We start from the raw sequence: 14,874 nt of genomic DNA on the forward strand, positions 1-14,874 counted from the left end.
AGAAAAAAAAAAAAAAAAACAATGAGATTACATCAATTCAAAACTTTTTTTTTTCTTTCCTTCTATCCCATTACTTTAAAAAAAAAATTTGATTTGGGCACCCAATCTTCTTCTTCCCCCTTCTTTCCCGGTTGCAGACCATCGAATCCCTTTCTTCTTCGTTGTTTTCCCCAGTTTCAGAAATTTTTTCCATCATAATTTCTTTTGATTGATCTGCACCCACAAAATCGTTCAATCACAGCCTTAGATTTCAAAACGAAAGGAATTAGCAACTGAAAGAGAGTGAGAGAGAGAAAGTACAAATGCAGAACATGACGCCGGCGATGCCGAAGATGACGACGGACGACGTCGGTGCTGGACTGCTGGAAAACGACAGGGAAAAAGGCCGACAGAGGGATGAGTGCAGGGAAGAAGGCTGGACCTTCCGTCTTCAGGCCATCGAACCTGGCCAACGACGGAGAATTGGTCGCAGATGAAAGCTGGGAGGAGAGAGAGATGATTTCTTTGACCTCGTCGCCGGCAACGTCATCGGAGCTCTTCGCCAGCGCCTCAGATCTACAACCAGAGAAAGTAGAGAGAGAGAGATTATTAGTGGCATGTGCGTAATTTGATAATTAAGTTAAACTTAAAAGTGTCTTTTTCTCTTACATGGTGTTAGTGAGAACAAAAATTTGTTGCTGGGGTAAGTAGGATGATTTTGGTCTATTTTGGTGCTTTGAGTCAAGGACCCGTTTAAATATCGAATTTGACACACACTTCTCATGTGCACTTGACGATTGACAGATGAATTAGAGTTGCTCCTAGAAATAAAAGCAATTAAAATATGGTTGAACTGCGGATGATGAACAGAGTTTATTATAACACGTCCCTCGTACTCTTATGATGGCTACAAACATAAGAGAGTACATATGCATTTTAGCAGATGCATATTTCTGTCATCTTCTTCTCTCCATCTCGGAGACTTGCATCAAATATGAACTTGGATTTCTTTTTCTTTCTCATCCACACCCCACCTACATTCTTGATGCCAGTGATATTTGTATCCATGACCTCTTCGGTGCTAGCTAACTTAGATTTAAAAGATTAAAAGAAGTCGAACAACTGCCTAAAATCAAGTAATCGACACTCCCAATCGCAATGGAATCTGTCTAAAATTTCCTGCTGTTTCATTCAACAAGCAGCAAGGCACAGCACATGAGATCTACAATTCTACATTCTCTTATAAGGCACAACTTGTATCAAAGAGTTGCATACATATCAAAATATATAACTGGTCAGTAATGCTGGGAGAAAACAAGTCAACAGATAAAATTGCGGTACTATCATTTCAAAAGATTGGTTTGATCACCCTCCCAATCTTAGAATGCCCATCAACATAAAAGACACAGATGAAATTAGTTAGTATTAAGATGACCCCAACCACCATCTACTGAACTACCAAAACTACACTTTCTATCATAAATAAGGATTCTACTCGCTAAAAGGAGGAAAAAATTAAGCAAAACACTAAACTGCTGCCATTATAATAGATTGAAGAGGCTTATACAAAATTAAAAATTCTTCCATGGGAGATATTACTGTACAGTATTACTGCTCCGCTGCTATTGAGTTCCAAAATTTTTAGTGGTCAGGGTGGAGATAATCACAAGATGATCCCTTTTTGCAGTGCCCACTCTCGAAGTACCTGCACACTCTCCCTTTGAAGGGAGGCCTGGAAGAACCTCCTCCCCCTCCACCACCAAATGACGGCTGCCTATTCCAAGGCTTTCCCCCACCAAAACCAGAATCTCCACCATGAGAACCGCGATCCCTTTGATTTGAGAACCTATCTCCGTTCTGAGTTTGATTTGCAGTGGGAGCAGACCAACCAGAATTTGCATTCCCAAGTGCCGGCCCTTGACCAGGTGGAGCCCAACCAGGATTAGCACTTACAGATGGCGGTCCTTGACCAGGCGGAGGGGCCCAACTGGGAACTGCATTTCCACGTACTGGAACTTGACCAGATGCAGACCATCCTGGACTCTGACTAGGAGCAGCCCAATTCATGTTTGAATTTCCTGGTACTGGTCCTCCCCAAGCCACGTTTGGATTACCCGCCACTGGCACCCATCCAGAATTTTGACTCTCCTGTCCCATTCTTGGCACAGTACTTTGGTTATCAGAAACACTCGAGCCCCAAGGTACCTGAGGTTGTGCTGGAGGCTGAATGTATGATTGATTACTAGGAACTGGAGGTCTCCAAGCATCAGAGTTTGGAACACCCGAGAAGCCTTGTGCTGGGAAATTTCCAGCTGAATTTCCTGTATTAATAGATGAGGTACCATTGTTAGTAGGAGGCCAGTAACCATGGGACGGATGTTGGGCAGGGACATTCGTAGCATTATTTGGTTCTATCTTTTGGGATGGAGCACCTCCCCAGGGTTGAGATTCACTTCCGGGTACTGTACCAGAACCCCATGCTCGAGTATCACTAGCAGTGGTACGATTAGTCACCGACTGAACCAGATTTTGCAGATTTGAAACAATGTTTTGCACATCAGGTAATGGTTTCACTGAGGCATTGGCCAATACCGGTCCCGATACTGTTACTTGACCATGCATTTGAAGAGCATTGGGTGCTGCAGTCATACCAGGTAGAGAAGTTGAAGGATCATTTCCAGAAACTCGCATGGCAGTCTCTGGAGTAAGTACCGCATGAGATTGCATCACTCCATTGCCTCCTGGACTGGGTGGCCAATTATTCTCATACGCTTGCCTCTTTGCCCCACTAATGGGAGTTTGAGATGGAGTAGGCGAAGGAAAGTTTGTTGTACCCCACCCATCTGAGGTATACTTGGGAACCTCAACTGATGATGGAGTACCCCTGCCTGTGGAAGAAATAATTTCATTATGAGCTCCCCAGCTGCCTCCTCCAGATTGGCTTTCTAAACTCTGCTGTAATTGAGCTCCTTGAGCTTTCCCAGAACTTGCAGGCGTCAGATGTGAATCATGCACCATTTGAGCCTTTGCAATTGAAGGATCTTTCTGGAACTTTCCCACCAATGCATCAGTTACTAATATAGAATCTTCTTGTTTATCGGTGTTTTTCCACACTCTCAAGTTGGGAGGAAAATAGCCAGTGTTATTCCATTTACGCAGCTGTATCATGGAAAACGGTCCCTGGACTTTCCCAGATGGATCCTGATAATGCCATATTTTTTCAGTTTCATTGATATTGGCCACAGATTGTGCCACTCCTGTGGAAATAGGTGCTGCTCTATTTTCTGGTGCACCAGCAGGAGAGGCTTCAGATGGTACCACAGACTGTGTACTCCTACTACCTGTTTCTAGACTTGATATATTTTGTTTGTTCTCCCAGTAGTTTGTTTGCGGTGTCTCTCTTCCTTGACCCCATGTATCATTCACTATCTCACCAGCTCCAGTTGTATTCTCTGCTTTGTTGAAGATTCCTTTACCAGACATGCTTCTGCCAAAGTCACGATTCATATTGGAAAAGTTCCTAGTCCCACTCCAGGAATCATTCAAAGAAGATCCACCTCTTCGTGGAGAAATTGGCTCCCTCCCCTTCCTGCCAAAGCCAGACCCTGTTGGCCTAGTGTAACTTTCTGCATGAATTGAAAGCTATGTCATCTTTCAATAATCAACAAAAGAAAGTTGCACTAGCAAATTTAAGATAATATTTCATAACATGCACGTTGAAAGGGACCTTCTCTCTTATCACCTCCTTCATCTTCATCTTCCTCAGACTCATAACTTGGATCCATATTTGGATCAGCATGTATTTCTAGAGTTTCCTCCAGTCTACGCTGGCGTTCCTCAGGGGTCTTCAAAAGCTGCAACTTCTCTACACATTCTCTAAGCGTGAAAGGAAGTTAAGGATTACTTCACAGCTATCCCTCATCTTGTCAGATGACAGATATAACAGAAACAGCAACAACTACAGTTATAAAAGAAATTCAGTGTGTTTCTTTCCCATAAATGACAAAAAAAAAACTTATATTATTATTTTTTTTTTTGAAGGGAAAAATTATATTATTATACTCCAAACAAATATGTTATTTAAAACTAAAACAAACAAAAACAATATTTATAGTGTTTGGCCAAGTAGTTAAGAGAAGGAACTTTTAGTCTATAACTGATGTTCTGTCATGCATCTGCAAACCTGACTGTTGGTACCATAACCCTTGAGCTTACCAAAACATACCAACAGCCACAGTTTAATCCTCCTATTTATGGTAAGGCACCAACTTTAAGTCCACCAATATGTGGCACCAAATCAGATGGCAATTGGTAACACTACTACCAATAAGCCAACAGGACGTAAATTGTCTAAAATCATAGCAGATGAGTCACATTGGTTGAACATATGTCAGCTTTTCTAGCATGCTAAACAAATTTAAAACAAGTAAAACTAAAAGAAATAAATAAATAAAAATTGGTGAAGACAAAATAAGCAGCTGAACCCACAGCCTTCAAAGAGAAATAAATGAACAAATTCACCTGCATTTTGTCTTATTCTTTTTATTCTTCATGGAAATAACTAACATACGAATTAGGTCAACTCACTCCAAGGCCACAGCCTTCAAAGACTACAAGTTATACCACAGGATCATAATAAAATTCAATGGATAACTCAGACCTCAAGAAAGAAAGCAATGGATAAACCTCCAAGTAAACAGTCAAGCATTGCACCCACAAGAATATATATTAAACTGAAAAAGAAAAGGATATTCTTTCCTACGGCCTTTTTCACTAGCTCGATCACGAAGGTGTTGAAGTCGCACTGTTTCCGTTTCCAACCACTGTCAGAATAAAACAAATAACTTAATAATGCAAAAAAAAAAAAAAAAAAAAAAAAGCTAATATAGCATCCATGATAAAGAACACTAGAAAACAAAATTGAATTGAAACTATAAGATTAAAAGTCCAGTCAACATTAGCCAGAATCTATGTTGGCTCTAAAACAAGAGGATAAGATGATGCTTGAGAAAGAAAAAAAAAATACAACAGACCAGTGAAAATGTGAAAGATCCACAAGAGCCTTGAATCAACTATGCTTTTTCCTTTTGGACTGGAAAACGACTACACTAAGAAACAGCATATACAACACTAGAACCCAACTAGAACTACAACACAGCAGCATTTCTGTCCAGCAAATTATAGATGCTGAATGCTTCCTATATATTGCAGAGGTAGAAGCCAATAGAGATGCTAAAATAAACCCTTCCGATTAAAACTCTACCTCCACCCTTTGCATCATCAAAGACCATTTTATTCCTTTCCATCCACAAAAACCCAAAATACTGCCATCATAGATCTCCCCAAAACCAATCCCCTCTTCATTCTACCAAAAAGTTGTACCTCTCACAAAGTAAAGCTCTTGCTAGTATGTCTATATCATAATCGCCTCATAATGAAAAGTTAATGTCACCCTAGACATGTTACGTCTCTTCTTGCAAAAGTTAAATCTACAATTGCAAGTACTTTTTGATGAGAAACAAACTTTATTTAGAAACAACAAGAGCCACAACCTAAAATAGCACTGCTACTCCACCAAGAATCAGCACACTCGTGCCTATCTAGAACATCACATGACAGCAGCATTATAAATGCCAAACACTACCTAAACTCTGAAAAAGTAGACACCTACAAAGATGCCAAAAGAACCTTTTCCAATACATTCTCCACATCCTCACGCTTTGTATCATCATAAATCTAAAATATTCCCATCATAAATCTGCCAATCTCTGATTCATTCCATCAAAAAAGCTATACCTCACACAATGCAAGGGTCTTTCTAGGCTATACTCATGATGAAGAGTTAGATGTAGACATGTTACGCCTTAGCTATGTTATTGCATAAGTTAAGACACAACCTTAAGACACAAATTTATTATATGCTTCATTATGGGTGGTATGATAACAGAAACAAAATAAAAATGACTGATAATACTGCAACCCAGAACCTGTAACTAAACCTCAAACCTATCTTGACAAAAGGCAAGAAACAGATTACGAAAGTTGGATACTGGGGATGAGGATAGCAGCTATGTCAAACAGGCTTCCTCTTTACAGATCAATCTCCAAAGTTGTGGAACCAGACATGAAGGAATATTGTCTAAAATAATAAATAAAACTTTGTAGTAACTCAGGTAGGCTAGTTAGCTATCAAGACCCTTTATTTAGCATATAACTAAGATTTTAAGTTTCTAGAGTGAAAAGTGAGTCCTGCCAACATTAAAACTTAGGGCTAGTTTGGGATTGCTGTGACTTTTAAAAAAACATTGTTGTTGCTATGTTGTGAGAATAATCAGCTGTGAATTAAAACAGTTTCGTGTTTGGTAAATAATATTTTTAAAAGTGTTGTCAGTACATAAAACAACTGCAGAGTGTGTTTTGATCAACAGCAGCTTCTAAAAGCAACCTCTGGGCTGCTTCTAAAATCTGTTGCTAGTGACCTATAACTTTCAATTAAACCTGCTTTTTATTTATTTACCAAACACAATAAAATCTAAAATTTTAAACAAAAGCTGATTTTTTTAAAAGCGAAGCAATCCCAAACGGGGCCTTAACCTATCACCATACATCTATCAATAAACAAACCCAAAAGGGGGTGGGGCTTGAATATACTGGAGATACTACCATTTGATGCAGAAAGACAGAAACAAGCTTCAGATTTTCTCTTCATTCTTTGCAGCAATAACATAGTTTTCTTAACAGGCCAATCATCATGAAATAGAATAGAATAATTTCATAAAAGCAACTTTAAAGATATCTACAGCTACAATTTTCCTGCAAACTGTTTCCCAAATTCCAGAAACTCATCTTATTTAATACCTCTTGCAAACCAATCTAGCTAACGTACCCTATCACCTCCTAACACAACTTGGACATCAAACACTGAATCAGCCTCTTGCATTTGCAGAGACAACTTTAGTCATAGAAAGTAACTTTAGGCCATTTCAGTACCATCCATAAAGTTTCTCAAACTCAGAAACTCAATCGAATAACTGATGTCAAATTTCAAAAAATAAAAAAAAGTAGAAAATAAAACCACTCTTCATTGAGGAGCATAAGTCTTCTTTGAGATCATAAAGACATTTAGACAGAGGAAAAGGCCTCATTGATGAGCAATATCAGATTTTTGATTATCAATGCATCAAGATGCCCCATATATGCAGCTTAGCTACCAATAATAAGACAAGTGATAATATAAAAGAGTTCTTTACTGTCAACATAAGTATTTATGTTCCAATTGTGGAGTCTCAAGAGTCTACAAATTTGCTTAACTGTACGGGAATTTGATAAGCTACTGACTTCTGATAACAAATACGGATTTATCAGATTAAATATGTGGGCTTCATTTTATTTTTCTCTCTGTTCTGCACACAGTTCACTTGGAATGCTGTTAGCTGCCATTGAACAGCAATATCTCTCCATTCTGTTTTCTACATAATCACACTTTTCACCAATTGTTCCTTACCTCAAACCCCACCAGCCTAAAAGATTATTCTAACGATTAATCCCCAGCAATTTCTAACCTCAATGAGTTTAAGATGTAACAATCAAATTCAAATGCAACTTGTGCAACATGCAAATAATGAAGAAAAGTAAAAAGCAATACTCTTTCCAGAAAAGGTGCGAGGAACTTACATCTTTGACTCTGACCGGTTGCAGTACCACTGCTTTCTCTTGAACATCACCCTACAAGCACCACTTTCTCAGGACAAGAACTTCTCAAACCAGGAAAATTTTTTTTTTTTTTTTAAAAAAAAAAAAAATCCCAACAACAATAATAGAGCATAGAATTACCACAGTTAGCCGGTTGATAAGTCCACATTTTATGCTCTGTCGCAGTCGTTTGCATTCATCCTAGCAATAAAATAAATAAGCAAGTGACTAACATCGAAATTGAAACAGAAGAAATATCTTCCTATAACAACTTTTGCTCATAAAGCTTCAGGTCTCATTTTGTCAATAACATTGCTAAAAGTTCATCCCCTTCAGAACAAGAGGATATCCAAATCATGTCTGTATTGGTGACATTTGTGAAACATTTAGTTATGAAGATTGTGATAAAACTAATTCTCTCGCTCTTCTAATTTTAAGGAAACGTTATATGCTAAATCACCTCAGTAAACTCTTGGTTTGAGATGATATCAATTGTAACGATCTCTGTCTTGTTTAAGTTTAAAATCTCTAGTAAGATGTCTGTCATCCTTTTACCAACTTTATATGGCTCGGCAGCTTTGCATGTACCTGTTCAGAAAATCAATTTGAAAAATGAACTTTACAATTTGGAGAGATTTCACGCCTACTTTACCCAGGTCAAAACTACAATGAAAGACAGTAAATCAATAGTTACCTATAACTTGGACCAGCCTATACAAATCTTGCTTTTGACCACTACCAGAAATTCTAATTCTGACAAAAGAACCAGCAACCTTTTCCTGAAAGTTATCCGTATCTTCAAGTAGATCTTCCACCAAATTACGTCTTAAGTAAATTAAATTAATGTTGTGAATATCAATCGCTGCAAAATCCTCGACATTAGATTGGGGTTCATTCTTTTTACGTTTGCGTTTCTTGTCCTTACTGGCTTTTGCCGGAGTATCAGAATGCCCATCAGCCTCCAACTGATTACCTTCAGTATCAACGACACTTCCCTGATGATCATCAACCTGAGAATCCTCTTTCATAAAAAAGTGAGATTCAAGAAGCTTTAACATTTCAAAATGCCCAACACGTGGTTTCCCAAATAAACTTTGAAGCCTTAAATCACAAATTATCTGACTTTTCCGGCGAGGGTCACGAAGTTTGTTCCTTTTTATATATTCTAGCAGGAGAGCCTGAACATCGAACTGAGATAAAGCAGAACTGTCACCATTTCTCATATGCATAACAAACTCCAAGAGTTCTTTTGATGCCCATTCTGTATTGTCATCTGCATATCGGCCTCCAGAACCAGTTGCTGGACTTGATGAATTTTTTCCCTTTGCACGGGTCTTCAACCGTTTTTTACCCTTTCTTCTTTTAGAGTTAGTTGAATCCAAATTCTCAGAATTATCGGAATCAGACCCTCCATCAATATTAGCATCATAAGGTTCATCATGTGACCCATGTTTATTAGCATGCCCAGCTGATCCTTTCCATGGATTCTTGGCCTGTGAAAGATCATCAAGCGTTAGAGATAACCTCTCCTTTAAGTCTGTCCAATAATCCTTGAAGAGGTACTCCCAGCTGCTTTTATCATCAAAATCTACTGCATCCTGCACAAGCACAGAAAAATAGGAATGAACATGTAATGTGAAGCAGACCTGAAAAATCACACTTCAGACTCCAAGCAAAGAAAGAGTAAAGGAAGCAGAAACATAAAATGCAAAATACTTTCTTAAAGACGAAAGAGTTCTTAAGTTTGGACTAAAAATTAAGATTATATGAAATCCAACTGATGATGCATTCAAAAGATTGTTGCATCTTTAACTTGAAAGAAATAAAAAGGCAATTACTCGGGTGCCATACAAAACTAATTTCAAAAGATTGTTGTATCTGTCAGGGGTTTATCTCTTGCTTCTTCTAAATGATCCACAAATGCACCTGCAGATGTAACCTTTCTTGTTTCTTTTCTATTACCTGCTTTCTAGGATGTAACAAGTTGATTTGACCACACATTATTTCCACATACTAAAATCCTCCAATGTAAAATATATACGATATATATGCATATGGTTCACCATATAGTAACAAGGTTAGCAAGAGTTAAGTACAAGAGAATTATCCAAACAGAAGATGGATGGAAAAAGGCAGACATACCTTCTCCTTGTTTCCATGTTCGTTCTTTTCAATCAACATAACAGTTTTCATGCATGTCTCGCAAAAGCCTTTGTTTCCTTTAATGCATAAGATAACAGCATCTTTGGTACACGCCTTGCAGAGGGAAAAGGTGCATGTATAACACATGTAGTGGGCATTCTTCTCACAGTTGCTACAAAGGTGCCAACCTATTTATAGATAAATTAGTTACTTCCAAGCAACTAAAAGACATGAAAACCATTTTGAAATTCGCATTTCTCTAGATGATAAGGAGTTGAACTAACCAAACCATACATATCAACAGTAATACCTGATAAAAGTATACTTGGATGAAGAAATCAAAATACCAATCACACTAACTGAAGCCTCACTCTTCAAAAGACACCGACTACTAATGCAAAAAGACTAGGTCATACAAGAGATGAGAAATCACCATTGACATACACAGGATTTCAGGTACCAAGCAAGAGTCTGAATGACAAAATATAATTGCTGTATCCTTGCATATATCATAACAGGTAACTAATATTTCCTAGGAAATGGTTATCTCTGGCAGGAGGTAGAAGCTGGGTACTGGTTGTGTTACTTTACCTGGTAGCCAATGAGGTGGGGGAAGGCCTAGTTCTAATTTTTACCGTTGGGCAAACTAGAATTATTTTTAACGTTGAAAATATCTTGGACCACGATTCGGGCGGGCAATAAGTATCAAGAGGTTTAGAAATCCCTGTTAGAGGTTGACAGTGCAGTATATATAAACTCAACGATGATACCTCAATTGCCCAAAAGAGTGTCAACCTAAAACCTGTCATTTAGATGTGTCAGTAAGCATTCTTCCTAAAATCTCCATACCAATCGCTTGTGGCCCATATTTGTTTCTAATGATAATAGCGTAAAAAAGCAACCATTTCTTCCTGAAATCTCCAAAGCTCATTCCCTAGAAGAACCTCTTTCTCTACATCCAATCCCCAAAACAATTGGTCAAACTCTCACACTGGCTTCAAGGGTCTCCCTATATCTATCTCAGTGTGTGTCTCTCTAAATTTGATCTCTAACCCTTTTACTTTGCATATTATGTATGTTTTTCGAGTTTGATTTAGAAAGTTTGCTTACATTTAAGTGGAAGTTTGGCACGTACAATCTAGGTGAACTTTGACATGATACTCTAGGTGAAGTTTACAACATTCTCTTCTTTTTCAGTGTTCGTCTCTAAAGAACATAAAAATAAAAAACACGAAAGTTTTCAAAGCAACTAGCATTAAACTACGGACCCAAAGTTTTCTTGCTGATATATTGGCGGTAATTTTGATTATTTGACTTGCTGGCAACTAATAAAACTTACTTTATGAACATGAAAAAAGTAAGCCAATTTATTAACATGGAATCTCCAAAAATTAGACATCTGAAAGACAGGGAATAAGTAAACAAAAAAAAGTTGTTTTAAAATGGATTTGGTGAAAAGTAAGATAATTAAGGCAGCAACTTACCACAATTCCATCGACCCTTGGCCCGAAAGAATGCCTCATCACGATTAACACACGAAGGATGATATGCCTTGGGACATCCCCTGAAAACAACCAACAAAATCAGTATCATTCAATCAATCACAGCAGTAAAAGGAAGCACAACAATGCAGTAGAGATAAACTGACCTCCGGTCACAGAGCACGAGCTCACCCCCATCAAAGCAAATGAAGCAGACATCCTCTTCCTTCTTCTTTGAGAGGACCTTTTCAGAGGCCGCCGCCTTAGAATTTTTCCGGCGCTTCCTCTTTCCACCAACGCCAGAGGTATTAGTATCTTCTACCATCTCCATTTCTTCCGCCTCTTCCTCCTCTGCTGCCTCCATCTCATCTGCCTCCATTTCTTCTGCTCCTTCTGCTGCCTCAGTCTCTTCCATTACATCGTCACTCACATCTGCCGCAACCGCCTCAGTAGTCACAACGGCCTCATCAGCCTCATCAACCATGTTGGTCACAGTCGCAGTCAACTCATGTCCTTCTACTTCAGCCTCTTGTTCCTCCTCCCCGGACACCTGAGTCTGAATGGTATCATCAACCATGTCTTTCACATTCAAATTCTGCTCACCTCCCTCTGCTTCCGCCTCTTGTCTCACGTCCCCAGACACCTGAGTCTCAATGGTATCATCAACCATGTCTTTCACATTCAAATTCCGCTCACCTCCCTCAGCTTCCGCATCTTGTCCCACCTCCTCAGCCTCAATGGTTGTATTAGCCTCATGTTCCTCTCCCCCGGACACCTGAGTCTCAATGGCATCATCAACCATGTCTTTCACATTCAAATTCTGCTCATCTCCGTCTGCCTCCACCTCTTGTGCCACCTCCACGGCCTCCTCAGCCTCAATAGCTGCATCAGCCTCATGTCCCTCTACTTCAGCCTTTTGTCCCTCCTCCCCAGCTGCTTCAGTCTCAATGGACTCATGAACCATGTCCTTCACATTTGCCTCATCTCCCTCTGCTTCAGACACTTTTCCCTCCTCCACAGCCTCAGTAGTCTCAAAGATCTCATCACTCTCTGTCACAGTCACATTAGCCTCATGTCCCTCTGCTGCACCTCTCTTTCCCTCCTCCATGGCCTCACTCTCAATAGTCTCATCAACCATGTCAGTCACAACACCTTCCTTCCCCTCCTCCACAGCTTCAGTCCCATTAGTCTCATCACCCATGTCGGTCGCATTTACCTCTGCTTCATTCCCCTTCCCCTCCTCCACCGCATCAGTAGTCTCAAACGTGTCCTCCACTTCCGCCCCATCACTAGTCTCCAAGGTCTGATCAACCCTGTCCTTCAAATTCAAATCCGACACATGTCCCCCCTCCACCGCCTCGGCCTCAGCCCTAGCCTCAGTCTCAATGATCTCATCCACCATGTCCGTCACATGTCCCTGCTCTTCAGCCTTCTTCTCTTCCTCCTCTCTGATCTCTTCTCTCTCTAATTCGACCTCCGCTTTCTCCAATTCGACTCCCTCTCCCTCCAATTTGACCTCCTCCTCTCTGTCCACTTGTACCTCCTCTGCCACACCTCCTACCTCGTCTCCGCCGTCTCCGACCTCCTCTCTCTGCCCTTCAACCACTTCCACTGCTTCAACCTCCTCTCTCTCCGCTTCCGCCGCCATTCCTCCTCTCGACAAAAATCAACAATTTATCGCGAATTTCATACCGCAATTGCTGCGCTGTGCATGGCTGTTAGGGCAAAACCCAGAACCCGATTCGAATTCAAATTGACAATAACTATGGAACAAGGAAAAGGAAAGAGAAAACAAATCAGAGGTGAAAAATTAGAGCTTTTGAATTTTGAACAAAGACGAAGCAGAGAGGAAGCTCCCTGTGAAGTGAAGAAGCGTTTTCTCGATACTCGATAGGGTTGGGCTGCGATCAAACGCAGGCTTTGTATGCCCTCCTCTATAGGGTTGTGCCTATTTTTGCATTAAACGCAAAATCATGAGGGCACTTGTGGTATTTCAAGGCTTAATTCCAAAGAGGTGACTCGTCTCACCTTATTAGTAATGACCAATAACTACAATAGGACCTGACTTTTTACCACGCCCAAGACTTAAGCCGTGTTTGGTTCGCGGAAAGGAAATAAAAGAAAATCAATTTCTTGTTCTTTCCATGGACATGGGAAATTGCAATTCTCATCAATTTTTCTTTTCAGTGTTTGGAAAGATTAGGAATGTAGTCATAATACACCTTTTAGTTTCCATTCAAGTGTTTGGTTCTCATAAGGAAAGGAAACAAAATCCTATCAATTTTTCAATAATACCCTCATACTAATGAGAAAACTAAGAACATAATCATAAGCTTATGCTGGGAACATATGCAAGAGCTGAACGTGTCTGGATACCATGACCTTTTCTCAATTGCGCTGCATTATATATGCTTGAGCAGAGGGTGTCTGGATAGTGGATACCATGACCTTTTCTCAATTGCCTGAATGATAACCTGCTCTCCATATGCTTAAATAGACATTTTCATAACAAGAGACAAAGTAACAAAATCCATATTTTTTTCAGTGGCTGATAAGCTTGCTAATTATGGTGCCTCGCATGGAGATTTTGTCTAGTGGGAGGTGGTGCCTCAGTTCCTGCATTCGGCTCTGGGTGGTGATTTCTCTGGTCGCCCTTCATATAGATTTGCTTAATCTAGACGACTTATGGTTTTCATTCATGAGTTCTCAGCTTGTATTCTTTGTTCTGTTATTGTTCTTTTTGGTTCTAGGGAATGGTTTTGGTCTAGTCCCCCATTCCCTATCTTTGTTTTTCTTTTTATTGTAATAAACGGAACCGGGCGTGGGGCTGAGCCTCCCAGCTTGGCTGGGTTCCAAACCCTTTAAAATAAAAAAATTAAAAAAAAAAATAAATAATTCCATATTTTTTTATATCACCAACTTAACCTATCATCTACTAAATATCATTAAAGACCCCTATGTATCAGATAAAAATAGATAAAGAATCACCAACTAAACATCCCAAGATAAAGGTATTTGAAATAGCATCATAATATATACTAAGTTCTAATGTCACAACAGAGTTAAAATTCAGATTACACAATAGCTTCCAACAGAAGTTTGAGCAAAATATAACATTATGTTGAGCCATAATCTGATCATCCACACGCCAAACGAAAAACAAAAGCAATTTTAAGGCCAACATTAGTCTTGAGCATCAATTTCTCTAGTGGTTAAGAAGCTTGTAAATCCATTGGCTCTTTAAATTGTCAGGTAAGCTGAACAAGAGCTCAATTTTGGAGTCATCGCCAATAATTGTAGCAGCAGCCTCTAGCACATCATAATCATTCAAATCTTCAATTTTCATAAGCTCTTCGACAAGTTTACCTCTTTTTGTAGATGTTGCATGGTCATTCAAAAGTACTTCTTTCATAGTCTCCAAGTGTGTCTTGGTCACATCCACAAAGGAGCGGAGTGTGCTAGCCATGTCTCCCAAGCATTGAGCATAAGCGTCCCTTGCTCGCTTTCTAGTCCGAGTTGAATTAGAAGCGGAAGAAGTTGTACGAGTAGCAGGTGTAGGAACAATATTTTCAGGCAAACC

At 39.5% G+C, this 14,874-nt stretch overlaps 1 protein-coding gene across 2 annotated transcripts; it reads right to left on the bottom strand.

Moving 5' to 3' along the window:
* Positions 1 to 1,298: 1,298 nt before the first annotated feature.
* Positions 1,299 to 13,234, bottom strand: LOC133736883 (zinc finger CCCH domain-containing protein 19). Of its 2 annotated transcripts, none has more exons than XM_062164485.1 (10): positions 11,462 to 13,234; positions 11,298 to 11,377; positions 9,814 to 10,001; positions 8,366 to 9,269; positions 8,132 to 8,259; positions 7,813 to 7,872; positions 7,654 to 7,704; positions 4,732 to 4,802; positions 3,722 to 3,861; positions 1,299 to 3,605 (listed from the first exon to the last, which is right to left on the bottom strand). In XM_062164485.1, exons 1-10 carry the CDS (start codon positions 12,940 to 12,942, stop codon positions 1,621 to 1,623), a joined length of 5,088 nt encoding a protein of 1,695 aa, XP_062020469.1. In that variant the 5' UTR covers positions 12,943 to 13,234; the 3' UTR covers positions 1,299 to 1,620. The 2 variants fall into 2 exon arrangements, with proteins under 2 accessions (XP_062020469.1, XP_062020468.1); XM_062164484.1 differs by having other exon boundaries at positions 3,707 to 3,861.
* Between the last annotated feature and the right edge of the window lie 1,640 nt (positions 13,235 to 14,874).

This window comes from Rosa rugosa, chromosome 3, assembly GCF_958449725.1.
Source record: "Rosa rugosa chromosome 3, drRosRugo1.1, whole genome shotgun sequence".
NCBI classification, from domain to species: Eukaryota; Viridiplantae; Streptophyta; class Magnoliopsida; order Rosales; family Rosaceae; genus Rosa; species Rosa rugosa.

Bases quoted from the DNA above. Each gene is read 5' to 3' on its own strand.
- LOC133736883 (XM_062164484.1), bottom strand. From the start codon at position 12,942: ATGGCGGCGGAAGCGGAGAGAGAGGAGGTTGAAGCAGTGGAAGTGGTT. The intron at 9,270-9,813 runs GTATGTCTGCCT...GTGCTTGTGCAG, and splicing joins AACATGGAAACAAGGAGAAG to GATGCAGTAGATTTTGATGA. The intron at 3,862-4,731 runs ATATCCTTTTCT...ACTTCCTTTCAC, and splicing joins GAAAAAGGCCGTAGGAAAGA to GCTTAGAGAATGTGTAGAGA.